The sequence below is a fragment of the Colletotrichum chrysophilum genome (genome assembly GCF_026319265.1).
Source record: "Colletotrichum chrysophilum strain AFK26 chromosome Unknown scaffold_23, whole genome shotgun sequence".
Taxonomy (NCBI): Eukaryota; Fungi; Ascomycota; class Sordariomycetes; order Glomerellales; family Glomerellaceae; genus Colletotrichum; species Colletotrichum chrysophilum.
In genome coordinates this window covers 338,970-359,188 of record NW_026517310.1, presented here as the reverse complement: position 1 = coordinate 359,188, position 20,219 = coordinate 338,970, and the positions used below count along the sequence as shown (strand labels likewise).

Here is a 20,219-nt window from a genome sequence, read left to right as displayed (position 1 = left end):
AGATTTCATTCATCACAGATTCTGACTTGTGACATAGATAGGTAGATATGAGAAGATTTGAAACCTATTCGCTATTGGATCTATGGGGTCGTAAGCGAACATTCAGCAGAAAGCCCCTCAGCCGTCGGCGATGACGGGGAGCCTACCGCCGACGCTTCAAACGCTTATTCCCCAGAGAAGTCAGAGTGGTAGTGAAGATCCAATAGATAGGGGTCCCAATCCTTGACACCAAGAGCCAAGAGGTTTCGAAACTGGTCAGTTCCGAGAACGGTTGCGAGATCCATCACGCGAACTTGCCCAGTTACTAAAATGTAGTACTCAGTGAAGAGAAAGTCACTGCATGTCTCGAGACTGATTTCGAACGTTGTTACTCTGGCGGATTTGGCCTCAGAGTCTTGGAGCTGCTCGTTGCTTTCTTCATCGACAAAGTACACCTTCTCGGAGTGAGGTCTAGTATTTTTAGACATCGACTTTACTCGGTCCTCTATGCTGGTGGTGGGCTTGCCGAAGCTGTCGTCCTTCTTGAACGAAGGAATCTCGTCACGGAGCCTACCTAAGACCATACGACGACCAGGGGTTTTGAACTTCTCTCCCTGCGATTCATCTTCTATGGGATGCTCCGTACTGTGGATGACCGCGTGAACTCTGTAGGTCAATTTCGACCATGCCAAGGTGATGCGCATGGGATACCTCACATCTGGGCCGCCATCGACCCCTTTTATGCCGATATCAATGGAAGCCCCGAAGCTTTCGGATGGGTTTGGTCTTATAAAGGTGCTGAAGAAGTCATCCCAAAATTGCCTCGGGTGTGGATTGATGAAATCAACCTCTAAAGATGGTGGAAGAGTGATGTTGATGTGGAAGGATCTGTGCAGTCGCCTCTTGATCCATGATTCTTCATCAAAGTCTACGTCTTTCCTGACGTAAGCCGTAAAAGCCTGGTTCTTGGGGAATGCATCATCGATATCGCAGAATAGAGACCATGGATGGGAACGAACAAACCCATCAGCCGTGCGTACGAGTGAAATACAAACGTCTGCACCAGTTTCTGAGTCTGAGAGTCCCAAGTTCATGACATAGATGCCGTTCTTTCCTTTCCGAAACGTCGTGTCGATTCGAACACCCTTGTTCGCAAGCGAAAAGTCGCATACGTCCTCATCATTCGTATTACGATGCAGTTTCGGGCCATCAACGAACTCTTCTGGTGAACGGGAGAGGATTCCTCGAAACTCTTGCTTGCAAGAAGCTATAAGTGAGCCATCAGGGCTTCTCTCTTTTGCTTGCCATGCAAATAAAGAGAGATCGTTGGTCTCTCTTGCAATCTCCTCCTGGAGCCGACGGAATGCCCTGGAGCCCTCCCCATACAACATGGGCATATTGATGTCGAAGATTCCAAGCAAAGAGTAAGCTTGATCTTCGATTCGTTTCGTCTTCCGATGAGCTGCCCACGACATTTTCACTGCGACCGGAACCGTACGTAGTAATTGTCTAGACTTCAATACGGCATGAGGAATGCTCGTAATGCGCTCCAACTTTTCAGCAAGCTCATTCTTGGTTGCCAACGCTTTCCACCGTGTGTTGTAAAATGTAACAGAGCTGGGGGCGATCAACTCCTGCAAAGTCCAGCCACGAGTGAACCACCTGGAACTTTTGAGCGCCTTCTCTTCCACAGTGTACGTAGTGAAGGAGGAAAATGGAACGTCAAATGTGAAATCCGACAAGTACACAAAGCATACGACAGAAAGCTTGTACCATTGGAACATGGAGTTGATGGCTTCGCTCAGTTCAGCACTACTTGACTTGTCGATGCAGCAAGTATCAACCCAAGCATATGGTATACTCCTTTGCCGGGCTAATTCGCAGGTCTTTGAGATTTTGGAGAAGCCGGCCTTCTTGCGAGCCGTGTCGAGGTCGGAAATGTCTTGGAATGACACTTCATCGTGCTCCCACGTGTGCGAGAGAATCGCATAGTTGACGGTTGATGGATCGACGATTTCCTGCAATTTGAGTGTCTGGGTGTCAAGGAGCCACATCGAAAGTGCTTGGAAGATTCGCCGGTTTCAATAGTATTCACCATGATGAAAAAGGACGTATGCTGAGCCTTGAAGCGGGGTTCTGAGGTGTTGTGATGCTGCTGTCATGATTGGCCGACTGATGCCCACTGCTGCCTAGTGATCATGCACGTCGCACAACCCATCCTTGGCGATGTTTTCATTTTCGTCTGTCTGGAAGTCTCAGAGTCGAGTGCTAGTCGAAGAAGCTATTGGCCTGGCGATGTTCGGGATGTTTGGAGGAAAGCATGAATATGTGATAATGAAATTGAAGGTTGATACACAATGCCTGTGTAGGAAATGGCTGTGTAAGAGTTGCCAGCACGTGGGCTCGACTGCTGTGTGAGTGATAGTCAGAGACCTCTACCACATGCAAGCTGACTGCCAAATCCAAGTATCGTCTTATCGGCCGGAGCACACCCCCGAATCGGCAAGTCAACAACGCGGCCGTGTTGTCCGGCGCACGCCGCCGCGACTTTCCTTTCCTAGGAGACGGAATCTGACTCTTGTCGTCGTAAGAATAGCGCCGAAAGAATCGAATGCCAAGAGCGCAACGGGAGGTTGATATACACGTTCAAGAGTTGAGGAACCAATGGTTCCACCCACGTGTGCGGAACCTGGGGTTCAATTGGCCCAGCTGGGGCAAATGGAGCCCCGTTCTGGATCCCACCCCAGATGGAGGTCCTTTGGAACTGGACCCCTGTTTAGTCCGAGGTTCTGGACGCAGACTTATTTTGGAACTACTGCGGCCGGGGGCTTTCGTTGGGTGACGACCACGGGATGTCGAGAGGGGTCTTTTGGTGGATTCAGTGTTGGTAACGCTTTAACAATCTGACATGAGTTGGTGGGAGCCCTCAGACATCATGAGATGTGTGTGGCGATGGCTGCAAAATGTTGCCGTTGCCGACGGCGGAAAGTCTCTTCATGTGAGTTTCCGTGACGTGAATGACGCCGATATGACGGCCAAAGTCTCTTTGAAAGGTGATCAGGTTGATCCCGATCGGATGATCGATAGAATCGTCGTCAATAGCACCTTAGCTCGCAAAGACTCTTATACGCAAGGATACCTTTCCAGAGGGCCGGAATGAGACGACGCGCATGTAACCAGCGCGCGCGCGTCATACATGAACTATTCATTAAACCAGAAGAATTTCAGCCTGCCAACAGGGAGCGCCGACAAGGCACGTGGGTGTTACAGTGCAACCGAGCGGAGCGAGCAGTCCGCATAGAGTCAAAAGGCACGCGACAGCTGCGTTATCTTCAATATCGACTTTCCAAGACGGGTGTCACCGGCTGCATACCCCAGGGCTTGGCCTCCCTCTTGGCGATCGCATCATTGCGTCTTCAGTGGTAAAAAGCCCGCGATGCCAAGTGCCAAGTAGCGGGAGCCAGCGGGAGTTCCAGCAGGGTTTGAGAGCCGCACTGGAATGACGTTCAACAACATTTCAACGTCGTGAAGCCTCGAATTGCGCTTGAAGTTGGTCGATTTTGACCAGAGGAAGAGTTGCTGTATGTTATCGAGGCTATGAGACCGGCCGTTGTTGCTGATCTAGCAGCGCCGTCGCAACGTGCTCCAATTCGGCGCCGTGATTGGCCCGCCCAGTCCGGGAGCGTCTTGAGCTTCCCCCGGCTGTCCCCACGGAAGAGTCGGCAGAATCCAGCCTGACGGCATCTGAATTGTACCTGCGGCGCGAAGGGACATGTCTGTCAGTCAGGCCGCTGTACCTCTCTTTTTGGTCGCCTGTCCTGGTCGCTCGGTAGATGAAAGAGGTTAAGGGCGGCCGGACCCAGCATGGTCGTTGCCCGACTTGCGACGATGATTTGCCTGCGACGAAGTGTATGCGCAATTGCATTCTTCTGATAGGCTCCCTTGAATTGTAGATATTGACCCATTCAAGCCAATACGCCGAGCCCGCGTCTCGTAGTTACGAGCCAACTCGAGCCGATGTGGTGTTTCTGTATCTAGGATGAACTGGATGAGCGCCAAGGTGCCAGTTGGGCGATGAATCGAAGCCAAGACCGATCTGCCGTCGCCAAGAACATTCGCGAGTTTGCCAAAAAGCTTGACCGAGTGCTGGCTGTGTTGCCCTCGATCCTGTAGGATGATGCTGTGCCAGGACAACCTGGGCTCAGCATACAACATCGGAAATTGTTAGGGCGGTACTGCGCGGGTCGCCGACGCGCGCGACATGCACCCCGGCATCCCATGTTAAGCCCATGTTGTCTCTGCGAGCGTTCCCATTGGCTTCAACTCAACTTGACGTGAGCGGGCCGCTCCAACTCTGAGCGTAAGTTGTGTTGATTTCGCTCTCTTCCGTCGCTGGGAAATAGTTATTCCCATGATTCCCGAACTGGCCGTTTCTGCTGTTTGAGCGCAGCGTTGCCGGTGTCAGAGGCAAAAGTGAAAAGGGCGGCAGCCAGTCGGGAAGCGTTGTCTGAGATTCAGCCCAAGAAGAGACGAGGGGACGAAGTCTGGGAAAAAAGTGAAAAACATACGCTATCCCCAATCGATCGCCGAGCACGGCTCCACACACATGTCGTGGGCAGCAAAGATCCCTGTTTGACTCTGGACGGTGTTAGTCGTCGTCCGGCGTCTCCAGTCTGTTGGTGCCAGCTACTACCAAGCAGCATCCCGCGTGGCCCCCGTCTTGTGTCCCAACCCACGCCAACGGGGCTCGCTTTATCTTGTCTGACATGGCCCGCCGAGGACACGAGTGGGATACTCGTGTGCAGCTTCGTCCCTTGTCACTCGCCTTACGCGGTACAATTCCTCCCTAGTCTTCCACGCTAGGACGTAGTCTCCGAGGTGGAGGCTGATCTCGAACCATGTCTACTCGTCTCCCTGGTCCGTCGCATCTCCGCTGAAGGTGTTCGTTCTCCATGCATGCGACGCTGCGAGACCCTTCAGCTCAGATGGCATGTAGTCCTTGTCCGCGCCCGGCCCAGCCATATAAGCCAAAGTCCTCCCCGGCCGCTGCGCATTTGAGTTTCTCTGTCCTCGCGCTCCTCATCCTTCCCAGCAGGTAACCCAGAGTCTCCGAACCCTCTCTCTCCGAACCTTGCCGATCGTTTCATCCGGGGCTCAGAGGAGATCGACATCATGGCCGGCGTTATCCAACCTAACAACGCCGCGGCGGACGGCGCCGTCACCACCAGCGAGCTGACTTCGGCTGAGGTCAAGAACAACAAGACCTCCGGAGGCAACGCGGCTTTCCACAACTTCAACAACGACTTCGCTCACGTCGCCGATGCCAACGAGCGTCGCCGTCTTGCGCTCGCCGAGATCGACAAGGCCCCCTTCGGCTGGTACCATGTCCGCGCTATCATTGTTGCCGGTATTGGTTTCTTCACTGATTCGGTATGTATTTGCATTGCTTATGAGAGAAAACCAATGCTGACTTAGACCTAGTACGATATCTTCACCATTGGTCTCGTCACGAGCATGTTGGGCATCGTGTACTACGGCGGCACCCTCCCCGCGGAGAACGACACTGCGATCAAGGTTGCAACCAGTGCCGGAACTGTCGTCGGACAACTGGGATTCGGTATTCTCGCTGACATCGTCGGCCGTAAGAAGATGTATGGCGTTGAGCTTATCATCATCATCTTCGCGACCATCGCCCAAGCTCTCTCCAGCGGCTCTCCCTCAGTCTCCATTACCGGTCTCATGGTTTTCTGGCGTATCATCATGGGTGTCGGTATCGGTGGTGACTACCCCCTTTCCGCTATCATTACTTCTGAGTTCGCCACTACCAAGTGGAGAGGATTCATGATGAATGCCGTCTTCGCCAACCAGGGTTTCGGCCAGCTTGCCGGTGGCTTGATGATGCTCATCGTCACCGCTGGTTTCAAGGGCTCTCTGTCCACTGCTACCAAGGCTGCTACTTGCGCTACTACTGAGCCTTGCTTGATCGCCGTTGACAAGATGTGGCGTACCATGGTAAGTGTCTTGCATCCGATCACCTCTTGACTCATTTTGTTGCGGGTCTTTGCGTAGCAACTCCAAAACAAATTGAATCAACCAAGATGTAAAGAATGATCAGCTAACATGTTCCAGATTGGCTTTGGCGCTGTTCCCGGCTGCCTGGCTCTCTACTTCCGCCTCACCATCCCCGAGACCCCCCGTTACACTTTCGATGTCGACAACGATGTTCAGAAGGCCGAGGGTGACGTCGATTACTACAAGCAAGGAAAGTGGGGTGAGGCCGAAGTTGATGAGGCTGCCCGCGTCGCTGCTCGTGCGCAGGCCAAGCAGGAGCTTGAGGTCCCCAAGGCCTCGTGGTCTGACTTCTTCCGTCACTACAGCCACTGGAAGAACGGAAAGGTTCTTCTTGGTACTGCTGGTTCCTGGGTATGTTCAGCTCTCATTTCAGATGTTTTGGTGGTGTGAAAGAAGTGGCGTTGGTGTTGTGTTGTTGGTTCCCAACTCAACCGCCACCCTTATCACATCCCAAAACGTCTTCTCATCACCACAACACGAAACTAACTCGTTTTAGTTCATGCTTGACGTCGCATTTTACGGTCTTGGCTTGAACAATGCCATCATTCTCAACGCTATCGGATGGTGTAAGTCTCAAATGGTCTTGGGGTTTAGGTGATTTAGAACTGACGATGGCTTCAGCCGGCGGCGCGGACATGTACCACTCGTTCTACCGTACCGCTGTTGGCAACCTCATCTTGGTTCTGGCCGGAGCTGTTCCTGGATACTGGGTTTCCGCTGCCTTGATCGACACGATCGGCCGCAAGCCCATCCAGCTGTTTGGTTTCTTTGCTCTTGTAAGTCAAATCTGAAACTCTTACCACCCCGCTTTTCTAACGAGAGAAACAGACGCTCCTCTTCTGCGTTATCGGATTTGACTTCTGGAACCTTTCCGGTGGTGCTCTGATGGCCCTGTACACCCTGGCTCAGTTCTTCTTCAACGCCGGCCCCAACTCCACGACCTTCATCGTTCCCGGAGAGTGCTTCCCCACTCGCTACCGCTCTACCTCCCACGGTATCTCTGCTGCTTCCGGAAAGATCGGTGCCATCATTGCTCAGGTCGTCTTCGGTCCTCTCCGCACCATCGGCGCCAACTCGACGCTCGCCAAGACTGACCCGAGATGGAGCACCCCGTGGTTGAACCACATCATGCAGATCTTTGCTCTGTTCATGCTTCTCGGTTTCTGTACCTCTTGGTTGATTCCCGAGACTGCTCGCAAGACTCTTGAGGAGCTTTCCGGAGAGGATGACCTGTAAGTTTGCTGTCCACTGTTTTCTCATGAATCCCTGCTGATTTTCACAGTGCCACCAGCGCCATCCCCGTCCATGGACACAACGAGGAGAAGCGTGCCGAGGAGGGCACCGTTGCCGGATCTGTTTAAAATCGCCTGTCTGGAAAGAGACAAAAATTGCATAGCCATTGCTTTCCAAGCGCCGAGCATCGGCAACAGATACCCTTAATTTAACTCCAGAGTAGACTTTCATCTGTAAATCTTAGACTTAATAAACGTCTACCGGCAATTGCCGTAGAAAAGCTCCAAGAAAAGTCGTCTGTCTCTATGATTTCATCATGTCGCGCTTCCTGTATGATTCGATGAGAAGATCAGTGAAGAGTCGATTTGAGCACAAGCAACTCCGAAGCCTGAGGACTGGAAAGTAACAGATCAAGAAGTGAGGGGATGCGAGTTTGAGTTTTCAAGCCATTAGTTGACTATGCTTGGCTCTTGCGATTGAGCTCATAAACTGAGAGTGATCTTAAGAGACTCTTATCCCTTCCGGTGTCGACAACCACTCGGCCTTGAGGTCAAAGTTGCGATTGCATTCATCTTTGTCTCTCATAGCCTCCTGGGCTGTTTGGTAGCACCGGACGGGTGAGCCGTTGAAGACATCTCAAATTGAGGGGTGAGATGAGATTGAGATGCATGCACAACTTTCATAAACATCACGTGCATAAGTGGAGCTTGGATCTCTGCACTGACTAAATCGTAACCTTATGACGTTAGTCCCGGTTGCTCCTGCAATGCAGGGACTTGGACCACTGAGCACCCCGCCAAGCGGAAGTTCGGCCGCCTTACCCAACTAAAAAGTACGGGACCACCCCAAAGCTCCTCGGGCTTCCCTCCAACATCTCCAGATCCAACTTGCACCGCTCTCTCACACCATGGCCGCCTTTCTCCGAGGAAAGCAGACAGGCATACAGAATGACCTGTCTGCGTCCATCCTCCCCGAGCTCTTTGCCCCCGACTACCAGTCTGCCTACGGCATCAACTCGCAGGTCAGGTCAGTAGCTACCCCACGTTGACGCGCGTCATTCCATGGCATTTCGAGATGCGCAACGGACTCTGCAATGCTAACAGACACGCAGCTGCCTAGCTTACGATCCAATCCAGTCGCTTCTCGCCATCGGAACGAACGAATCCAAGTTTGGCCCCGGTAAAATCTTCGTCTTCGGCCAAAACCGAGTCCAAAAGACCATCGAGCCGCCAAGGCGCACATCCTTCCGCTCCCTCCACTTCACCGCCAACCGACTGGTTTCCCTCGATGCCAAGAACGAGCTGGGAATATGGGATCTCGATACCGCCAAGCGAGTCGCCGGTATTGTCTGTCCCGGCCATGTCGCCTGCCTCATCACCGACCCCTTGCTCGACTGGGCCTTCATCGGACTGGCTACGGGAGAGATCTTGGCATACGACCTTGACAGGGAGAACATCACAAAGTCTTTCAGACTGCCGAACTTCTGGAAGGAGAAGGACCCGAAAGCCCGTGTCGTTGGGTTGGTGAGCATTGCGCTTCACCCTAGGGACATTGGCAAACTGCTCATCGCCTACACCACGGGAGTGGTCGTGTACTCTTTCAAGCAAAACAAGCCCACTCAGTTCTTGGAATATGTTCTTCAACCAGGCGCGCCTGGCGGCGGTGGAGAGCCACCTGATACGGTCCGCCGGCCGAGGCTTTCTCACGCTCTGTGGCACCCCACTGGTACCTTCATTATGACGGCCCATGATGATGGAAGCATGGTGTTTTGGGACCCGAAGGATGGCCGTGTTGTCATGGCCAGGACATTGGACGAGTTCAAGATCGATCAGCCTTCACCTAACGCGGGACATGTTGGCTTCAGAGAGCCATATGCCAAGATCGCATGGTGCTGCAAGGACAACCCGGACGACACCGGAATTCTCATCGCAGGTGGCCACAGCCCGGAGAATCCGCAAAAGAGCCTGACATTCATCGAGCTGGGACAGACCCCCGTCTACGCAACTTCGACATGGCAGGTTCTCGAAGACCATTTGCGAGGAAAGAGAAACATCTCCTTGCCGACACCCTCAGGGGCTCAGGTCGCTAACTTCCTACTCATTCCCCGTCTTTCGCCGTACTTTGCTGGCGCACAGGATCCCATTGCGGTGTTGACCCTGCTCACTTCTGGCGAGCTACTCACCATGAGTTTCCCCTCGGGATACCCAATCAGTCCAACAAACCAGCTTCACCCCTCTGTCTCTTTCGTCCACCCGTATGTCAACAGATTCGCCGTGCAGACCGTCGACCGGGGCCGCTGGCTCGGCATGGTCGAGACCAGAAATCAGGGCGAACCACTGCTTAAGGGCGGCGCCGCAGCTGCCAAGCCGAAGCGCCGATACGAAGGACGTACCATTTTCCAGATCGCCCACGGCGACAGCACGGTCCGTCTCTGGGATGCCGGTCACGACGATGAGATTGAGAACCCTACCATGCTTCAAGTCGACGTTGCTCGCTCGCTCGATCGTTACGAGGATGTTGATATTACCTCCATGCACATGGCTCCCAACACTGGCGAATTCGCTGTTGGCACGCGCAACGGTGAGCTGGTGATTTACAGATGGGCTGGCAACAGGTTCCATGGAAAGGATCACCACGAGGACATTGCTGCCAACCCCGGTGGCCTCACTGACATCAGCTCCAGAGCGGAGCCGTCTCTCAAAGAGGGCTTGCAGCCGTGGCAGTTGTACGAGATGATGCAAGGACCAATTTCGGCCGTCAGCGTGTCAGATGTCGGCTTTGTGGCTGTTGGCTCTGAAGGCGGCTTCTTCAGCATTATCGACTTGAGAGGACCGTCAGTCATCTACCAAATGTCTATGTCGGAATTCGCCAAGCGTGAGAAGAGAGCCTCGTTCTTGAAGGGTCATAGTCAGCCCAGCGGAAAGGAGTGGCCGGTTGCCATTGAGTTCAGTGTCATGACACTAGAGGGCGACAACTACTCCAGCATCTGCTGCTTCGTTGGCACCAACACAGGAAGGGTGGCCACGTTCAAGATTCTGCCCTCCGGCAACAGCTACTCGGTAACTCTCGCCGGAGCTCAGCAGTTTGACGGCAAGGTTGTGGCTCTCTGCCCTATTGTTGCGGACTCTGGCAAGCCTGCATTTGCGACTGGTCCCATTGTTGCAGGCCTCAGGAACGGACAGCAGGTGAACGGTGTCTTGATTGCTGGTAAGTCTATTTGATCCTTTGAGATACAATTACTAACAAAGAACAGTGACGCAAACCGAGATTCGCGTCTTCAAACCCGCAGGAGCCAAGGGAGCCTCTAAATCCTTTGATGACATCCTCTGTGACGCAGCAAACGTCACCGAATTCGAGCTCCACGGCTTCGCCATTGTAGGCGTCTTTGGCGACAGGACAACCCGCGCGTTCTCCATCCCGGGACTGAAGGAAATTGGAAGGGCTCAGCTTCCCATGCTGGACAGCAGTCGCAGCACCGCCGCCGTGGTGACACAGACCGGCGATGTCTTTGGCTGGACTGGCCCATCTGAAATTGCAGTCCTAAGCGTGTGGGGTACTGCGAAGGATCTTCCCGTCAGCGCGGACGTTCTCATCAACCCCGAGCTCATCACGCCGCCTCGCCCTACCATTTCTAACATGCAGTGGTTGTCGGGCACGCAGTACATCTCGCCGACGGACCTTGATCTTCTCATCGCCCCTGATCGCCCGCCCAGCAGACGCATGATCCAGGCGGCGGCGGCAGAGGCTAGGGCTGCACGCTCAGGCCAAACAGCTGCAGGGCCAAGCGCTGGAGGTGCGCAGGAGGGCTGGGGTGATTACCTCACTAGACAACTCAATGAGCGGACTGAGAAGCTCAACATCATGAGCGATAACATGGACAACCTGCAGAACCAGAGTGCAGGCTGGGCAGACGACGTTGGCAAGTACATCAACAAGCAGAAGCGGAATGTTGTGCTGGGAGGGCTCAAGAGCAAGTTTTTCTAAACGATGAGACGACTAATGGAAGAGACGGCCTCGGGTTGATAATCGGCGCTTGTTATTAGGGCGTTACGTATCCGATATCACTTCAATTCACTGGGAATATACGAAGCCTTGTATCAAAGATCCAGACCTTATCCATCATTGATTACTGCATTTCCTCGTAGATGACCCCAAAAATACCACTCAGATGTTCCTCCTTTCCCCACTCTCATCATCCCAACACCTCATGACTCCCATCATCACCTTATTCGCTCGGTATAAACATCGGCCGGCCGCGATTCGTCGTCGGATGTTAGGGCGATTCGGCTTATGTCTCCTTCATCGCGGCATCGGCATGCGCGGCTCTCGCGAGAACTCGGTGGCTAGACGAGGCAGAAAGGTAGTGTCGTAAATGATCTATTGCGTTAGCTTATTGATTCAGGGAGGATCACGCACCGGTATTCGGCGTGGGAGGATGGCCATGGTCGGTTCGCCTATTCGCTATGGATGAGATCGTCGCGGGTAGCTTTGTAAATACTCAACTCTTTTACCTAAGCGTCAGCATGTCGGTTCTGGGGTGAGCAGATACCTGCATGTCGATCACGGGTTCACGATCGTTGATGGCGTTGGAGGATATTGAGTCTATCCGTTCGCTGGTGATGATTTTTAGCAACAGAGATGAGGCGGGGGAACATACCTGGTCCGGCAACGTAGTCGCATCTGTCTGGGGCAAAAGTCGAGAGGTCTTGCAGAGTTAGCAATCTACGAGCAGGGGAGGCACTTACAGACTTAGATGGAACGAAGAAGAGGAGGCTTTTGATCATCGATGGACCTGCAGTTAGCACAAAGGTGGATGGGACTTACGAATGAAGAATAAGAAGACTCGTTGCCATAGAGAAGGATTTCAAGGATTGAGGAACGCCTAGGGTCAGTTGCTCAAAGAAGGCAGATGAAGGAAGACTCACGGGAATACGGTACTCTTCAAAGTAGGGACGAGGGCGGCTTTGAAGGTTCTCTGGTAGATGGGTTAGCTGCTCAGAGGGGATGAGGAAAGGCTTACCTGGTCAATTGGTAATGACGACACTAGAGATCTGATTTCTAGAACTTGCTTCAGCTTTGAAGAAGGGGGAGACTCACCTCATGGAGGAAACATGCATTTGAAGTACTGTGCTCTGTCAGTCGGAGAAGGGAAGACTCACCTTGAGGCAAACAGAGAGATTAAGGGCATACGAAAGGTTTCAGTTGCGGGTTTCGAATAGAGCGATGCGCTGACTGCAGGATTGTTCTGCCTGTCTCTGATGGGAAGTCAGTGATGGAAAAGGGGAAGGAAGACTTGCCTCTGATATGAGAGTTGGATTGATGCGGTGTGATGATGAGAATAGTTCTGGAGATAGATGGAAGGCAAGGATATGTAGATGTCAATTAGATGAGCTACATTGAGAGTGTTAGACAGACAGGAGCATTGTTCATTATCATTGAACAAGCCTTCCCTTGACAAAGCTTTGATCTGATAAACACGGCGCTGACAGCTTTCGAGTCTTTGGATTGGGCCTCAAGATCAATCTCATCGGTGGTAATCAAGATCCCTTGTCTTTGTTCATTGTTCTGGTTCCTTGTCATTATGGGGTGCCTCCATTGTTACCTGCATCCATCGTTCCAGCTTTCAACCTTTGCTAGCCGGAGCAGCAAAGATGGCAAGCCTGGGTTCATTGGTGACACTGGTACCGCGACTTTGAAGGATGATCAAAGATATTGCATTATTTCGTTTAGTGAAGGGAGACAAGTTGTTGTTACTTTTTCAAATATGCTGGCTTTATTGTATTTCGAAGGTGTTCGGCTCACTAGGACCAAGTTGGTTCCAGACAATCTGAGACTTCATCACACCAAACGAGGCCGGACAGGATGTTTTGCGGTCAACACAGCTAAGAGCTTGATAGTTGAGTGCCTGAAGAGCAACGCAAATAGCGCCGCTCTGGATGAGAAACGATGCATCGCCTTCTATCATGATATTTGTCAAAGTTATTAATCGACTCGATGGGAACGCACATCATCTCATATTCTTTACAACACATCAACGACGTGGTCTCAAACCAATAGTAAATGAAACGAATTGCATGATCATGGCAGAAAAAATGAACAAAATTTCTATGAACATTTCCAATTGATTTCTCTATGTATTCAAGCCTGCCTCACTGGCCTCGACGCCTGTGACTCGCAACCCAGGTTCACCGCTGTCAAGAATTCATCGTGCGTCTCCACTTGCTCGAAGCTTCCGGCAAAACCACGTCCGGAGGAAAACCTAATTCCTACGGGGGCGATGCTCATTCTGCTCTTGAGCGTCATGTGGGGAATCTTGCTTGTCGTCACCGATCAAGGGGTCGGGAAAGAGAATGTCATCGAGAAGGAAAGTGTCTACGGGAATAGTGACGTCGTCCAAGTGTTCAACGAATCTGGACTTGTAGGGACGCGTTGATTTCGCTATAGGCTTCCACCTTTCTCGTGGTTTTGGCTCACTTGAAGACTCCTCTCGGCCTTCGCCCGGTGCCGAATACTCACCCTCTTGCCGCAAGGACTCGCCTTCTGGGAGAGATTAGCCTCGTCGATACGGCCCGTCTTGTGCAGAGGACTCACCTTGCATGGAAGATGCGTCCTGTCTAGGAAACTGGCCTTGGGTAGGAGACTCGACTGGGCTGGGAGAAAACCTGCCACGGCCAGGGGAAGAATCGACTGAGCTAGGAGAAGACCCGACTTGGCTGTTAAATTCGTATTTGCTGGAAGATGCGACCTGCTGGGAAGATTTGCCTTGTCTGAAGGAGTTGTCTTGCTTGGAGGACCCACCTCTTTTCAATGGTTCCAGAGGAATCGAGGACTCTCCGCCGCCTGCCATGTAGTCTGGCTCGGCTCTTTCCCATTCGTCCTCATCAGAGTCGCTCCCACCTGCGAAGCGGTGGTCTAGTTCATCAGGTATGCTCCTAAGCACCGCATCAGCAGACACCTCTGTTTCCTCGGCTATGGTGCTCAGGTCGCGAGAACGCTCGCGGGACTCCTCAGACTCCTCTTGTTCAGCTCCGTCTCGGCCACCAGACACATAGAAGCCCGCGTCATCGTACGTGGCAAGCCTGGACTGGGTACCACCATCCCGATCGACATCGCGAACGTGATCGCTCCCACTTTCAGGTCGCTTGGCCCCGCCCGTGTGGCTGCCGGGATCCTTCAGCTCGGCATCGACAAGATCGTCGGAGATGGGGCCGTGCCAATACTCGTTCAGTTGGTTCTTGACCCTGAGGCGGCGATTCTCTTCCTCCAACTTCTTGGTTCGAGTGATGTATGTCCAGCGGTTCCAAAGAGTTATCACCAGAGATACAAGGAAACCCATGGCAAAGAAGGGAGGGATGACGACCCCGACGAGGAGGTCGCTGTCCAGAGCGCTGCAGTCCTCCTTGACCGGTGCTGCAGGATATGTGTCGTTGAACTGGTGTCTGTACTGATGAGGAGGCATCTTGTCGGTTGTGTTCTCGTTTTGATTAATTTATCTGTGGTTGAAGTTGTAAGTATGATAGTAATGCTGTTTCAGTCTCGATTAGTCGAGAAGATGATGGACAAGTGGTTGTCATGTCTTATGTATCGACTTGGCGACTTGCGACAGTTCTGAACAATGAAAACGTCTGAAAAACATTGTTTTAAGATAGTCTGTCAAACTTTGAACAGAATGGACTGTGACCGAAGAAGGCATTGTTTGTTAAGGTTACAGATGGAAGACAATGGCTTCGTGTAGAGCCTTTACACAGTCCTATCCCGTACATCTTTGTTCTGAATTGCAATCCACTTCAGCTTGACACTTTTGAGCTCTCCATTGCGAAACGATTATGAGTTAAGTTGAACGCTGCAGCGTAAACCAAGCATGTCAGTGAAATTCTCGTAACTCAATATCTAGTGGTCACTGCCTTGATTCCAGTGTTTCTGGCAATCACCCGGCCAGACATCCACAACCAACAGTGGGGTTAGCAGCGGCATAAGCTAGCAGGCACAGCCTCCAAGAAGGTCCGGTTGCGTTAGAAAAGACGGCGTGAACAGCCCAGAAGTCTATGAAGCAATAGCAGGCTGACTGAGGAGCCCCTCACTTCGGATCACATCCGAAGGTAAGGCGATCATCATCCCAAAAGCTCGCAGCAACTGTGCTCCTAAACAAGGCCCCCGGAAATAGTGCATGACGTCCCCTGGAGCGGTGTACAGTAGTCGATCAGTAGCAGCATCATCATACATGTACGTCGAAATCCAAGCCTGTACATGAGGCCAAGCTCCTGCGACAGGCAGGTTGCTCTGCAAGGCGGCATTCCCAGTGAGGATGGCGTCTAACCCTGCCTCATCGGCTTCGCCATGACGGAGAGGCGCACCGCCGGCGTGATCTTGCATGCCAGAATCCGCTGAAGAGGCGGTCTGAAGAATTCACAAGCTTGAAGAGGCAAAAAAAGAAAGGTGAACGCAGGAGACTGGTTTGGGAAGAGCAAGTGGGGAAACTGTGCCTCTCACGCGGGGCAGCTCAGAGAAATGATAACACATCCACCGATAGCCCTCGGCATGGTGTAATGGTCGCATGATATGATAGGGCGGTGTCAGCGATTGTGATTTCCTTACCTTGTAGGAGACTGCAGCAGGTCAAGGAACCGAAGACCGAAGCCCGCGAGACTTCCCTATCGGTACCCGCAGATACCACTCCTGATCGTGCAGACCTTCGTGCCACTGCAGACCGATCCTGCAGTCTTCATCCTGGCGGTGAAGAAGGTCAATTTGCGAATGGCTGAATAATTTCTCCGAATGTGCTTCATTTCTGTACATTGCTAAGTTAGGCTGGCCTCAATTTTGATCGAGCGATGGGGTCAGAGCCTGCCGTGCCTCCCCCGCGATCTGCAGATGTGTGTGACCGTGAAATGCTCGCGTCTCAAAAGACACTCTGCATTTCTTTTTCGGAAAAAGAGAAGACTGACAGCTGAGAAATGAACTAGAATTTTGAGGCCAGGGGTTAATCATCGGGTCGTGGAGATGTGTCAGCATACGGGAGGCGTGCAAAGATGCAGTCCCAAAATGTATTGATCCGCGACAGGGGCCTCTGAGAGAGATACTTTTAGCACATGGGCAGTCATAGAAAGCGTGAGACAGGCTCGTATCTTACCAGTCTGGCGGTGAACACAGTTCCAAACCATGGAAGACTTGTAGTTCGAGGGTGCCTGACCAGTGGCGCGTTTCAAGTTACGAGATAACAGCTTACGCCACCCGGTGACAGCCTCATTTTCTTGAAATGAGAAGTTGTTGACCGCCTTCTGTATCGAAAGCAGCTCCAAGAGTGCGTTGTTGACCGTCGGACATATCCGTCTGGTCGAGATCTCGGCTTCTCTTGCCGATGCAATGCCAGAAAGATGCATTTGCATCACACTTGGGATGAACTGTTCCACCGATGGAGCTCGAAAGAAGCAAAGCGACGTGGTCGATATCGACAAGCAAACATTCATGCATCAGGCGTGGAGTGCTTTAGCTTCGGTACACAACATCATGAGGACCTGCCCCAACAGACCGGTCAGGGCAGGGGTTAGGCTGGTCAGGGTGTGCCAACGGGCCAATGCCGAGCACAAGAACTGCGCAAATGCTCGAGTCTTTGCCGTCTCTGACCCAGACCGTACCGTCTTCTCGTGTTGCCGTTTCTCTTGGCTGGAGCGGTCGCCGGTGACGATGGAAGCCCCAGCGGGTGAAGGCAGATGTGGAAGAAGGAAGGCAGGCCCAGTTTCCCCCGCCCGCCTGGTAAGGTAAGGTAGCTTACCTGATTGGGTTGGTGACGGACGGGAAGCACAGACGGCGGAGTGGACACCGCTAGCAGGGTCCGCCAATCTAAGGTAGATTCAGTGGCAGGCTCCCCTGTACCAGGATGGTTCCTTCCAGGGGACGGAAGCCACCAAACGAGGAGGTCCGACAGGGATCTGCCAGTACACCTCCGACCGTTCCTGCTCATCCATCATCTCAGCCTGCTCACAACCCGCCCTCTTCAGCATTTCCCGTCATTTCTGTCAATTTGAAGGGAAAGAAATTGCCTGACGATCGCCCGAACAATCCGGTTCTATTCTTCACCGCCTGCTGGCGACTCTAGTGGCTATCACTATCTTCGACAGGACACGCCACCAACCACCCTCAAGTCGCGCCCCCCCCCTCCCCCCCCACGATCCTTCCCGAAAATTACCAATGTCCCCAACGGATAATTTTTTCCCTCTCTCAACCGACCGACTCTTCACGCTAGTTGCTTTCTTCCGTCTGGTATACGCCTCCATCCCACCCCTTCCCTGTCACCTCTCGACATTGTGTTGATCGCCGTCCAGGCTGCCTCATTTCTGACTCCCGGCATCCGAGGCTTTGCTCACTTCCGCGGCGCTATCCCCATCCTCGACAAGCTGCTCGGCAAGCGACTTCCTGTCCAGCCACTTCATCGCCCACATCAGGCCGGCCATCAAAACGACAACCACACACATGGTGATTCCGCCCTTCCGCCAGTACGGCGCCTCGTTCGCAGGGTACAGCGCAATGCCCCAGAAAGTGTACAAAGTGCTCTGGATGGCGTTCAGCCAGTACAGCAACACGCTTCGGGCCGCCTCGTCGCCGCTTCTCTTCAGAATAATGTTGGCCCAGCCGAACAACAACGGGTTGACCATATAGCTCGTGCCCGCAAGGTAGTACGCGAAAAAGGTTGCCCCGTCCGGAATCGTGGGGATGAGGATAAGCACCGCAGAGATCAACTGCAGCCCGCACGCCAAGAACCCGATGGGCAGCCGGTGACCCGTTGAATCCATGTAGATGGCGGCACCGATGTTGGACACAATGGCGACCGCCTGTACGCCCAGCGGGTACGTTGTGATCTGGGAGCTTGTGTAGCGGTCGCTGTGGAACTTCATCCAAAGAAGGAAAAGCGATTGCACACAAAAGGCCTCGAGCGCGCCAGTAACAATCGAAAATACTCCGAGGACGTAACTTGTCTTGTCAGCAGAGGCGCAAGCGAGCAAGGAAGGAGGGTGGCGTACAAGTATGGTTTGCCGAGAATACGCTTGGCCAGCGATAAGGGCGAGACGTTATGCGCATCCTCCCTCTTGGGCGGCAGGCGCTTGATGGCCAGCTTGATGTCGTCTTCTTTGAGACTGAACAGGTGTGCCTTTGTCTGTTCGGGAATGTCTGGGAAACAGACGAAGCCTGCAGCGGCAACTGGCAGGGTAATGATACCGTCTGTCACCCGTTTAGTACCCAGCCTGGCTAACAGAAAGCAGATATCGCCCGGGATCGCGCCCGACTTACCGATAAGGAACACCCATTTCCATCCTGGCAGCCCTCCGTATCCGTTCATGCTCTTGTGCACGGCAGTCATCATGACGCCGGCAAACATACTGCCTGCCTGGCCGACAGCGGTGAAAATAGCGGTTCGCTTTGCAATCTCCAATGGCTTACTATATTTTGTCCATTTAGCATACGGCCCCATCCATGCAGTTTGAGTGGAGACACTTACTACCACGACCCCATGATGTACATTGTCCCGCAGTATGTGCTTGCCTCTGCCATACCCTGGAAGAAGCGCACAACACACATCTGCTCATACGTCTTGCAGGCTGCAGTGCACATTGTCAAGCCAGCCCAAAGCAGGACCATCGACGGGAGCCAAATGCGGGGCGCGATCTTTTGGATGGCGATACCGTGTGGAATCTGGGCAAGGACATATCTAACGGCACGTCAGCAACATGGTGGCAGCATCTTGGGTGGCACTACTAACCCGGCAGTCATCATTGACAGCAAGACATTGTACTGTGACCCGTGAAGTCCGATATCTTCCTTCAAACCGGCGACCTGATGATGGTGAGGAAATCTCCCGTTCACCAGCGAGCAAATACGTACGTATGCATTGGCAAAGGCAGCGCGATCTGGTCATCCATAAGCTAATTGAATCAAAGAATCAATCACGTTCTTCTTACCAAGGTAATTAACGAAGTAGCTGAAACAGCAGTACGTCTATCTTGGGTCAGCTCCGTTGCATTTGACGCCATCGCCAATGTGGAGACATACCAACACAAAAAGGTCTGCAAGTCACGGAACCCGGTCCTTGTCAGCATATGCAAAACATCAAAAGACGGGAGGAACCATTACCCAGTTTCCGCACCAGTCGCCTCTCCTCTTTGGACTTTGCGTCTTCCCCAAGAACCATTACTATCGCATGTTAGATTACAAACATGAAGCACGGCAGGCCAGTCAATTACCTTTGACCTGGTAGGTCCATTTGGACGATTCGGTCTCCATCTTGCCGTCTGAAAAAAAGAACGAAACAGAGCTCGCGGAAACAAACAAACAATTACGCGCTTCACGTAAGAACGGCTGAACGGCACCGAAGGGCCAGACGGGAACGAACTTCTCTTTAAGGGTCCTGCTTGCAATTGCGCACCCGGATGGCGTCTGGTCTATTTTGCTCGCTGTTTATCCCGCTTGCAATAAAATACAATTCATCGGTCGGTACAAGCGATGCGGGGCTCTTGCGAATCGACGCCAATTGAAGAACACCAATAGTAAGCTGAGAGGAGAAAAATTGGAGCTTTGATGGGCCGGTTTGTATTGGCGAGCGACGGTACTTCCGGACTGTTGCAGAACTGAGCAAGTTTTTTGTCAGTCGCCTACGGCGATAACCTTATCTCTTGGCCCCGCCGCCGGCCAGAAGCCTCAACGGGGCCGTTTGAGAGCGTTGCACCGTCTTCCATTGTCCGCCGGCGTGGAGATTCAGTCGGAGGCGGCAGCGGGAGCGGCAGCGGGAGCTTAAGTTGTCGCAACCTGGAACCTGTCCGACAGCCCTACGGCCAGCAGCTAGAACCAAGGACTGGCTGGGTTCTTGCTGATCCTGGGTTTCCCAAGCAGAACACCACCGCTGTTTCAAGTCTGCCTCGCTGATGTCCTGGGTAGCTCAAACC

The 20,219-nt window shown here is 52.8% G+C and overlaps 5 protein-coding genes across 5 annotated transcripts; 2 read left to right on the top strand and 3 right to left on the bottom strand.

The window, feature by feature from the left end:
• Window positions 1–164: 164 nt before the first annotated feature.
• On the bottom strand, window positions 165–709 carry COL26b_004014 (uncharacterized protein; the record flags this gene model as incomplete). Its single annotated transcript, XM_053176899.1, has 2 exons — window positions 165–549; window positions 696–709. 2 exons carry the CDS (start codon window positions 707–709, stop codon window positions 165–167), a joined length of 399 nt encoding a protein of 132 aa, XP_053039221.1.
• A 4,442-nt stretch (window positions 710–5,151) lies between these two features.
• Window positions 5,152–7,412, top strand: PHO5 (acid phosphatase pho5; the record flags this gene model as incomplete). The annotated part of the gene is made up of 7 exons (XM_053176898.1): window positions 5,152–5,409; window positions 5,461–5,991; window positions 6,109–6,402; window positions 6,548–6,617; window positions 6,673–6,827; window positions 6,880–7,283; window positions 7,334–7,412. The coding sequence occupies 7 exons, from the start codon at window positions 5,152–5,154 to the stop codon at window positions 7,410–7,412; spliced, it is 1,791 nt and encodes a 596-aa protein (XP_053039220.1).
• Window positions 7,413–8,191: 779 nt separating this feature from the next.
• On the top strand, window positions 8,192–11,268 carry COL26b_004012 (uncharacterized protein; the record flags this gene model as incomplete). The annotated part of the gene is made up of 3 exons (XM_053176897.1): window positions 8,192–8,310; window positions 8,396–10,491; window positions 10,538–11,268. 3 exons carry the CDS (start codon window positions 8,192–8,194, stop codon window positions 11,266–11,268), a joined length of 2,946 nt encoding a protein of 981 aa, XP_053039219.1.
• Window positions 11,269–13,685: 2,417 nt separating this feature from the next.
• Window positions 13,686–14,743, bottom strand: COL26b_004011 (uncharacterized protein; the record flags this gene model as incomplete). Its single annotated transcript, XM_053176896.1, has 3 exons — window positions 13,686–13,699; window positions 13,759–13,824; window positions 13,876–14,743. The coding sequence occupies 3 exons, from the start codon at window positions 14,741–14,743 to the stop codon at window positions 13,686–13,688; spliced, it is 948 nt and encodes a 315-aa protein (XP_053039218.1).
• Window positions 14,744–17,612: 2,869 nt separating this feature from the next.
• On the bottom strand, window positions 17,613–18,640 carry COL26b_004010 (uncharacterized protein; the record flags this gene model as incomplete). Its single annotated transcript, XM_053176895.1, has 3 exons — window positions 17,613–18,252; window positions 18,303–18,501; window positions 18,571–18,640. The coding sequence occupies 3 exons, from the start codon at window positions 18,638–18,640 to the stop codon at window positions 17,613–17,615; spliced, it is 909 nt and encodes a 302-aa protein (XP_053039217.1).
• Between the last annotated feature and the right edge of the window lie 1,579 nt (window positions 18,641–20,219).